The sequence below is a fragment of the Euphorbia lathyris genome, chromosome 5 (genome assembly GCF_963576675.1).
Source record: "Euphorbia lathyris chromosome 5, ddEupLath1.1, whole genome shotgun sequence".
NCBI lineage: Eukaryota > Viridiplantae > Streptophyta > Magnoliopsida > Malpighiales > Euphorbiaceae > Euphorbia > Euphorbia lathyris.
Window position 1 is genome coordinate 74,057,734 of NC_088914.1, and position 10,680 is coordinate 74,068,413.

The 10,680-nt window shown below is 36.5% G+C and overlaps 1 protein-coding gene across 1 annotated transcript; it reads right to left on the reverse strand.

The window, feature by feature from the left end:
• Positions 1–957: 957 nt before the first annotated feature.
• On the reverse strand, positions 958–2,202 carry LOC136228640 (protein IRREGULAR XYLEM 15-like). Its single transcript, XM_066017086.1, has one exon. It carries the CDS (start codon positions 2,114–2,116, stop codon positions 1,175–1,177), a length of 942 nt encoding a protein of 313 aa, XP_065873158.1. The 5' UTR covers positions 2,117–2,202; the 3' UTR covers positions 958–1,174.
• Positions 2,203–10,680: the final 8,478 nt, after the last annotated feature.

Sequence of the window (10,680 nt, forward strand, 5' to 3'; positions counted from 1 at the left end):
AAGAGGTTCAACTCGTTGGGTGGTGTAGGCCGAAGGATGGGGTGGTTAAGTTGAACACGGATGGCTCCTGTCTCAACAATGGAAAGATCGCGGCTGGAGGCGTGTTCAGGGACGCGAGAGGTGCCTGGTTGTCTGGATTCACCCATAACCTGGGTTTGGGCTCATCCTTTTCAGCGGAACTTTGGGGTATTCTTTCTGGAGTCAAGCTTGCCAGAAATCTGAGTATTAAAAGGCTTGCTGTGGAGTCTGATACTATGGAGGCTATTAGTATGATCTCTAATAATCATGTTTTTTGTCTTAGTAGCCAGAACCTTATCAAAGCAATAAGAAGTCTTGGCTCCTCCTTTGAGTCCTTAGAGTTCAGCCACAACTACAGAGAACAAAATCGAATTGCGGATCGCTTGGCGGCGGCTGGGCACGAGGGGATGTTAGGTGTTTCCACCCTTTCTGATCCTCCTATCTATCTTTCTTCTCTCCTTTTAGAGGACAGAGTTGGGGTTATCTTTCCTAAGCTGATCCCAGGTTAGCTTTTGTCTCGGTGTTGGTTTGTTTTCTTTCCTGTTTCTACCAAAAAAAAAAGTGACGTTAAAAACTCACAAATTAATAATTTTTTTATAATTGATACGGATAGAAATCAGACTAGAAGGTTTTAATCTTAAACCTATAAACGTAAGTAATTGCAGTTTCCATTAGTAGATCAATCTAGTTAATTGGTAGATGTTTAACCTAAAGATTAAGAGTATGTAACGAGTTAATCAGACAAATTAAAAATAAAAAAATTATACCAATTAAGATTATTTTAAATGGTTACAAGTTTTAAATCGTTTAAACTAGAGATCTTGAATTTAATTGTTAGTATATACAAACAAAAAAAAACTTTAACTAGAAAAGAACTCATCTAATGGTACTTGACTAGCCTTGAATGTACCGAAGAATTGGATAAACTAACAAAAAAAATTATAACGTAGGTAATTGCAGTTTCCATTTACACAAAATTACAGCTTCTTTCCATTACCAAAAAAGAATTATTACTTTTATACATCCCCCACCAATTTGGATCCAACAAAAACAAAACCTTAAAACTTTCAAATAATGATCATAAATAACCACATCCTTTATACCATTTGATCCACAGGGACTATATGTACCATCAATTGTTCATGAAATTACACAACTACGAAGAAATCGATTTAGATTTCGAACTCCGATTATGGCAGAACTCAAAACATTTCTCATCCATCTTCTCCACCACAAAATGAGCCAACATATCATTCGCTTCCACCAAATTCTCCCTACACAGAAACTCGTCCCCATAAACTTTCTCCACTTCTCTATAATAATCATGAACAAATATATGCGTCTTCCCATTCCCCCCTTTCTTGCTCCGAGCAAGAACTCCGGCGGTGTATATCGGCGCCATTCTCCCCGGCCCCTCCGCTCCGTCGCCCCGAGGTCCATCTATCAGAATAACATCCCAATCCACTTCATAAACATGATTCGGCAAATCATTAATCCCGAGTTTACATTCGGAAAACAGTAAATTCTGAACCGGTCTACATTCGTTACTGATCTGATCTCGTGTTGAAGTTATCAAATCTCTGAATTCCCCCATTTTTGTGGTGTATTGAACATCGAAAACATCGATTTCGGGGTGTAATTCTTCGTAATACGCCGCGTAGTATCTGTTTTCTTCGATGAATACTGATCGGCCGTTGTGATTCAGAGCTTTCCAGAGAAGAGTCTCGTGAGTTAAGCCGAAAACGAGGAGATTACAGGGAGATGAGCATTTTCTTAGAACGTCGGAGATGGGTTTCAATTCGGAATACGACATGTGGTAACTGTCGTTTGATCTTGAGGAGTAATGGAGGAGAGTGTTGATTACTGTTGTAGGTAGCGGGGTGTTGGTGGGGATTGTGGTGGTTGTGGCGGCGGTTGCGGCGGCGGTTGCGGTGGTTTTGGGGGGTAAAGTTTCGCGGGTGTAGATTAGGGTTACGAGAAAGGCGATGGTGAAGAAGGAAAGGAAGGCGAGAAGCCAGAGACGATTAGAGGTTCCTTGTTTTTGGATGTAAGGGTGAAGAAGGATAAGTTTTGTGTTATTGTTGGTATTGTTCTTCATTTTTGGGGGAGAGAGAGAGGGAGTGGGAGTGAAATTATCCCTCTCTAGGTGGTCAAGATTTTTTAAATTTTGATGGAAATGAGAGAAAGGAAATGATTTTAAAGATGGGTTAAGGTCTATTTGTATCAACAAATATGAATAGGACACTTAGTCATTTTACAATCAACCTTAAATATAAGGACATATAATAAATGTGCACAATAAGACTAATTTTATTTTAATATTATAAATGATACTACATCCGTTTCATATTACATGTATTTCTAGAGACTTTTTTTTATTTCATTATACATGTCATTTTATATGATCAGTACACGTTAAATCATATTTTTTCCTGCTATAAAATATAAGTTTATGAAAATTAATTAGAATAATGAACTTATTATAGAATAAATAAATAGCGGAATCAATAAATAAGGGGCAACAATTTTTTTTCTAATATCTTTAATTTCTATGCAACCCTCTAAAACGACATGTAATATGAAACAAAGGGAGTATAACTTTGCTGCCAACTATAAATATCCAAGGTCAGACTGGGACGGGCCTAATGGGTTTTTGTGTAAAAATACGAGTCTAGCAAATCTGTTAATATTTTAGATGGGTTCATATTCGGCTATATTCGAGTTTAAAAATCAAATTTCAAACCCATAAACCTACAGAGAAAGATATACATAATTTTTCATTATAAAAAATAAATTTTATTTTTAAAAGTAAATATTTAATATATAAATTTATTAATTAATAGGCAGGTCGGGCTGAACGGACTCGTGCTATTTTTATCACTTCCGAGCCCGCCCAAAAAATAAACGGGCTTTAACGGACCTAGATTGGGCTGAGCCATAAAATCACTTTTCATTGTCCAACTTTGTCCCAAGAAACACGGATGGAGCGAGTATCCAGACTCGTGGATAGATCTACTTCCAACATTAGTAAATTAAGCCAATTTCAAATATTATTAATGAATATATGTATTTTTTTTAATAAATATCTGTCTTTTTTTTAATGATATTTGAAACTCAATAAAATTACTAATGTATCGTCATTTATAACATTACGAGTAAAATTGTTATTAACCACCCATGTTAGGGTTTTTCTTTTATATTATCCATGTATATCTTAACAGTAATTATTTGTTTTTCTAACAATTGATGATAGTTGTCTCAGAAGAATTCATCTAACTTCTACTAACAACATCATACAATAATTAACTAACATTAATAATAAATAATAGACATAAATACCCTAATTATTAAAGCTTGAAACTCATACTATACTATTTATTAATAATTTTTTAACATAAGATAAGTCAATTCGGTACATTGTTAACAAGTTTGTACCGAATTGTTGAGTTTGGTTGGCAAGTCATTTTTTTTAACTCATGTTGCATTTGAAACGGATGCAAAAATGGTCGTAAATGGAATTCATTTTATGGTTTTAGACCTTTCCGAATTCGGTACATTATTACAGGACTGCATAGTTATTCTGGCTTTGAATCCCACTTTTAAATTTCTTTTGTTTCTTGTTTAGCGAATATATCTGCTCATTTAGTTGCTAGGCACGCCTGTTTCAATGTTAGCAATTTTTTTGCTATAGAACCGTCTAGTTGGTTGTTAGATGTAATTTCTGTAAATGTGAATCCACTTGGTTAATATTATGTTGATTTTCTCGATAATATATATATTCAATATCTTATTTTCTATTATTTCCCTGTATATATATTTATAATGAAAAAATGTTAAATGAATATGATTCGATATTAGTTTCATATCATTGAGAATTGTTTTCTATTTTGTTTAGGGAATTTTTTTATTATCTATTTAAATATATAGCAATCCACGAGAACATATTCTAGAAACAGTAAAGGTTATGCTTATTTTGTATGTTTTTACCATTAAATGTATTTTACACTCCATTATTTAATTAATGGTGAAAAAAAATTACTTTGTCAAATTGAAAATATATATATAATTAATTGAGATGATTCCCATGTTGTGGTTGGTCAAATTGAAAATTGTATTTTAGTGCATAAAATGAAAAGTAGTGTGCAATTGGAGCAAAACACAAAGTTGTTGGACTGGAGCTGGTGGAGGAGGAAGGTATAATTGTAGCGACCCAATAACTAATTACTAGCCAGATGTCGCTTTTCCTTGTCATTTTATTTTATTTAATTTACAAGTAATCTAATCTACTACTACTATTTTATTATTTTTATTTTTAAAATAAAATACCATTTCTTCAAAAAGTAGTTACCTTTGAGGTTGACTAATTACCTACAAAATAAATTATTTGATTATATTTCTTTATATATAATGTACTTGCTCCATTTTCAGCTATAATAATATAGCTAATTTTGCTAATTAAGTAGAAAGAATATTATGGTTTCAAAAAAAAGTAGAAAGAATATTTTCATGTAGCCCCATTTTTTAATTATATATGCCAATGGGTATCTAAAACATTTGTCTTTTTTAATTTTGATTATTGGACATTCTATCCAATTCTAATTTTATTTTAATCTCTTCCTTTTCATCATATATTATATAGAAAACTCAGTCTTCCTAGACTGATCCCGGGTTAGGTTTTTGTTTGTTTGTTTTTTTTCTTCCCTTCTTACCAAAAAAAAAATATAGAAAACCATTGTTTTTCTTTTTTTTCTTTTTAATTATTATTATTATGTAACATTACTTTTCCTTTTATCATCATTAGATATATTAAGTAATAAGCAAGCATTTTAATAGGTGAATACAAATAAAATAAGTAAATTTGGGGATTTTCATATTCCAAAAATTTAGACAAAAGAATCTAGTTATTTTTCTTTATATATATAGATTTTGGCTTTTTTTTTATAGAAATTGGAACAAGACAGAACTTGGACGGGGTGAGCATCCATGGTCCAAGAACTGTCAAACCCGCAATATATTAATAAAAGAAAAAATTGAGTGTTTGAACAAAAGAAGATGAAGGTATTCAAACAAAAAGAAGTGGAAGAGAAAAGATAGGAAAAGTCAAGAAAAAGTCAAGAAAAATGCAAGTGTGAAATACTACAAATGTCATCATTGATAAACTTGTGGCAAAAAGCAGGAGCTGAAGGCCACCAATTGATCACTGAGGAAAAGACTCCAAACTTTGCCAATGTATTAGCAACTCTATTTCCTTCCTTAAAAATGTGTGAAAATAGAATGTTCATCCTAGAGCAAATGTTGAGACAATGCAACCACTCTTATCGAATACTCCAAGGAACATCCATGGAACGATATCTAAGCAGATTAACTACGTACATTGAGTCTGACTCAATCCAAAACTGATGCCAATTTTTCTCCCAAGCAAGTTCAATTGCGAAAATAGCGGCTCCAAGAATGAAGAATATGGTTTTTTTTTCTTATGATAAAACTGGTGTTTGTGATTTTTTTTATATTAGCCGAGAGAAAAGGATTTTTTATGGATAAATAATTTATTAGTCCCTTTATTTTTATCTAACACACGGTTTAGTCTTTTTATTTTGAAAAACACATTATAAGGTGCTTAACTTTTATCAATATTAACAATTTGGTCATTCTATCTAGTTTTGTTCGAGTTTTAACCGAACATATCTTAGTTTTTAGGACAGCCATAGTAGATACAAAATAGTTATGTTACTCTATTATTTTTTGTCTATCTATTTATGTCAAATATAACGGTTAAAAATCTAAAAGAAAATAGACAGAAAGACCACAGAATTAATAATAACAAAAAAGAGAGATCTTATAATGTATTTTTTAAAATAATGAGATTAAATATTATGTTAGGTAAAAAGGAAGAGACTAATAAATTAATTACTTTTTTTAATAACAATGTTAAAATCGGAGAATTTTTTTTTCTAAACACTTTTATTTATATGAGTATTCTATTTTATTATTTATGCAGATAATTTATACAATTGTTATTTTCATTAGAGAATTATTGATTGAGAGTAGATAATAGATTTTATCTCAGCTATTATTTTAAAATTTCTCTATCTATTTTTTTTTTATCGAAATGACTACATTAGAATATTGATTTTGAAGAAAAAAAATCATTTTGTCAAGTCATCAATTTCTATAGGAATATCAACAATATCACCTCTTCGCTAATATTAAAAAATCACATGTATTATTTTGTTATAAGAAATGACTCAGTATTTATAAAAAAGAAAAAAAAAATACACAGTATTTGAAGGGTGTTGTTAAACCGGCCCCATTTTCCCACCCCTAGCCCCGTGAAAGGACGAAAATGCCCTTTCATGGGTTTTGGGAGGGGAAAAGCTATTTTTTTTGCCAATTCGACACGCGGGCGTGTGGCCATCACGCCTCACCTCGCGGTCGGACGTGATAGCCTCACGCCTCACCGCGAGGTCGGCCGTGACAGCCATATACCCGACCTTACGGTCAGGCGTGTGGCTGTCACGGCCGACCGCGCGGTGAGGCGTGAGGCTATCACGTCCGACCACGAGGTGAGGCGTGATGGCCACACGCCCGCGTGTCGAATTGGCAAAAAAATAGCTTTTTTTATCCCGTAAATAGTTCGTCAAACCCGTAAATAGTCCGTTAAACCCGTAAATATGTGGTTAAACCCGTAACTACAGAATTGTACTTAAAACCAAAAAATAATATAAGTTAATTAATAAATATTATTAATCACAACATATAAAACTAATATAATCTAGTCCAAGCCTCTCTCCTTTCAGCGTATAGATTCTCCAAGTGACGAACACTCTGATGACAAAATAATCGCCATTGGGTGGCAATGGGAGGCACTGGAAACGAAGGATGTAAATAAAGACGTATGTAGTGACGATAACTCCCCAAATGACAAATCACAATCTCTTGCTCAGGTGGTCTTCCATCGTCCGAACGCATCGGCAGTATAGTGCAACATCCTAATTGTTCTGTAGTAAAGAGGAAAATTACTGCGTTCAATACAGATGCAGCAGCAAATAAGTCATCCGGACTCACCATCCAGTGGGACTCACCACAACCCGCTCCTGCCTGTTGAAACACCTTTCTACATAATTTTGATTTGACAAAATTGTTTAAGTATAATTGAAATACATATTCTAAACACACTAAGTTTAAATGCTTTGATTTATTCTACTAATGTGTTTGTTCAATGTTGAGTTAAATTGTTTATAAGACACAAGAATTAAAAGGCCCAAGCCCAATACAAGTGTTAAAGCCCAAGTCAAACAACTCAGTACAACTCGGCCCGCGTTTGTCAAAACGTTGCCGTTTTGGACAAAACGCAACTCAGCAAGAGAAGGATCTAGAAGACCTTCGGGAACAACTTCAAGATGAAGCTGCTGAGTAGTCTCGACAAAGCGTACAAGACAGCAGCTGGCTAATGAAAACTTCCAGACAAAGTATTTCTACTTGGGTAAAGTTCAGACGACACAGTATGCTGTCCAGTTGACTTTACCATAAAAGGAGAGACAGTCTGCTGAGTTGACCGAGAACAGAAGATACACAATTCTGATTGGCCGAGAGCTCTGAGCAAGTCAGGATGACAACGACAGGTAGCCGTTTCCCTCCAACGGTTATTTCGAAATTCGACATGACCGATGCCCAGACGTCTCTATAAATAGTGCCATCAGAAGTGATTGATCAAATCATGGATTTCACGCAGAATATGGTGAGTGACAGGTGGATGAGAGGACTGAGCATGAGTTGGTGGAGGATGGGCTTGTTTTTGAAGCAGAGTGTTAGCTGAGGCGATGACACGCCGTCCTGACTCAGTGGCACCTAGATGTGCATATTTGGCAGGAGTGGGCTCACACTGAGTGCCTTGTGTAGTGACAGGACTACAAGGCTTGTTGACCTCAGGTGCTGAGTTGCTTTGAGCTTGAGGTGGGAGTGGAGCTTCTTTTGGACTCGCAGGGGTTTTGGCTTGTTTCTCACTTGGAGGAACAGAGGCTTGTTTTTGTGGAGACCCCTCTTGGGTAATGTGGGGCTCAAGAACAGATTCTGCTTCTGTTCTCAGTTTCTTCTCAGCTGACTCAGCTGGGTCCTGATCAGCTTTCCTCTTGTTTCTTTCCATCAGCCTTACCTTTCTCGGGACAGTACGAATGTCCTTCGAGCAGGCTCCCTTTTTCTTCTTCTTCTCATCTTCAGCAATCTCAGATGGCACAGTAGAAGGATTCTCAGTTTGAGGTTCATTGGTTGGTTCTGTACCCTCAGCAGTGTGTGCAGCTTCAACCATAACATCATCTATAATGGCATCCAGGTTTGTCAGATTTTCCATTTCTCCAATGGGTTGCTCACCCTCAGCCATAGGATCCTCCTCCTCAGAGGTTTCATTCTCATCATACCCTTTCAGGGGTTGGCTGTGTGATAGTCCATTCAGCAGACGTGCTGTGATAGCAGTTCCTGTTGAACTTATTTCATCAACAGTTTCTATGTTCTGGTCTTGTATTATCCGGGTGATGAGAGAACCTAAACGGAGCTTCCTTCCACTTCGTTGAAAGGCTCCTACCAGAAATACAGGTAGATTGGATGGAGTGCTGGTCAGCATATGCCAGATGAAACACTGTTCAAAGTTAGAGGCAGATGAGGGAGAGCTGAGTTTAGAGAAGATAAAGTTGGTCAGCAAGAAGTGGGCCATCTTCTGATTTTTGCCCATGCAGGTGCTGGGTACTTCTCCCTTGTAGTTTCTGGGTTTACAGAACCCCTTCATCTTTTCTGCGATGGCTTTTGGTATCGGCTCCTTTGTTGTCCTGAACTGAATCCCTGTATTTGGTATCTCTAACAATGTGGCTAGATATGCATGGCTCAGCAAGTTCGTCAGCCATAAATCATATCTTCGCTGACTCGGTGGCCTCAGTTTCTGTTGATGAAGATTCATCACTGTCACTCCAAGTAGCCACTATTGCCTTCTTCCCATATTTCTTGTCTTTCCTCAGCGTGGGGCAGTTTGACTTAATATGGCCATCTTGGTGGCACTCAAAGCATGTAATGGGCTTTGAGCTGTCCTTTCTGTATTTGCTGTCGCTTGAGTCAGCCTTATACTTATCAAACTTTTTGTAAGGCTTTTTGGAATATTTGTCGTTCTTCCTGAACAGCCTCTTCATCTTTCTTGTAAACATAGCCATCTCCTCATCATCAGTTGAACTCCCGTCAGTGGAGTCAGCCTTCATGACAAGTGACTTCTGCTTCTTGTCATCAGATTTTTCCTTCACCTCAAAGTTCTTCATTGATATCTCATGGGTCAGCAATGAACCGATGAGTTCGTCATATTTGTAGGTGGTTAAATCCTGAGCTTCCTCAACTGTTGTCTTCTTTGCTTGCCAGTCTTTTGGAAGACTCCTGAGTATCTTTTTGACTTGTTCTTCCTCAGTGAAGATTTTCCCAAGTCTCTTGAGCTCATTGATGATGTTGGTGAACCTTGCGTTCATGTCTGAAATGCCCTCATCATTGTACATCTCGAACAGCTCGTACAGTCTCATCTGCTGATTCACCTTAGATTCTTTTACTTTGTTTGTTCCCTCGTAGGTGACTTCCAGCTTTTTCCAGATCTCTTGTGCCGACTCACAACCTGAGATTTTGTTATATTCTGCAGCATCGAGCGCACAGTGAAGCATATTGATAGCCGAAGCATGGTTTTGAAGCTTCTTAAGATCATCCTCTGTCCATTCAACCTCAGCTTTAACAACTGACTGGCCAGCAACATCTTTCACAGGTACAAACGGGCCTTGGACTATAGATAGCCAGGCACTCATGTTTGTAGCTTGAATGAAGTTTTTCATCCTATTCTTCCAAAAGGTATAGTTTGACCCGAAGAATAGGGGAGGCCTGGTAATGGACAGCCCCTCAGGTAATATCTGAGTTGTCTGGTTTCCAGGGAGAAACCGAGTGCTGTTTTCGCCCATGGTATGGATCAACTCAAGGTTGTTAGACCTTTAGTAATGAGCTTTGAGGCTCTGATACCACTTGTTGGTCCCTTGTAAGGTTGCAAATATAGTTCCAAGGGGGGGTTAGGAACTATTTTACCTTTTTAAAATAATTTGGGCAGATTTCTTTTCTTTAAGAAAAGTTTATAAAACAGCGGCACTTAACACTCAGCAAGACACTGGCTTAGTCAACTAGTGACTAGGACAGCTTCATTGCTTAGGTCAGGAAATAGCACTTACAGTCTATTCCTGAACCTGCTCGTTTGTAGCGCACAACTCAGCTTGACCTCTTTTACTTGGTCAGTTTTAGTTTGTTTTAAGCAAGCAATATGAATAAGGAGTTAAGGTTTAGAAATACTTCACTCAGCAGATTTATCCAGGTTCGGCTTCTTCTAAGCCTACGTCCTGTCCCCGGAACACCTCCGAGATTTCAAATCCTCTACTGAGCTCTTTAAAGGTAGAGCCTCAAACCTTTTACAATATCAGCAATTGAGTATGACAAGAGTACCTTCCTCTATACTTCTACTCAATCCTAATCTCTCCGCTGAGTACTTAAAACCGAGTACCCAGCCTCTCCTTTCTACTTCTAGAAATGATAAAGATTTTGTCCTAAACAACAATTGCTAGAACACCTTAGATGATTGAAAAACAATCACTCTAGACTTTTACA

Bases quoted from the DNA above. Each gene is read 5' to 3' on its own strand.
- LOC136228640 (XM_066017086.1), bottom strand. From the start codon at position 2,116: ATGAAGAACAATACCAACAATAACACAAAACTTATCCTTCTTCACCCT.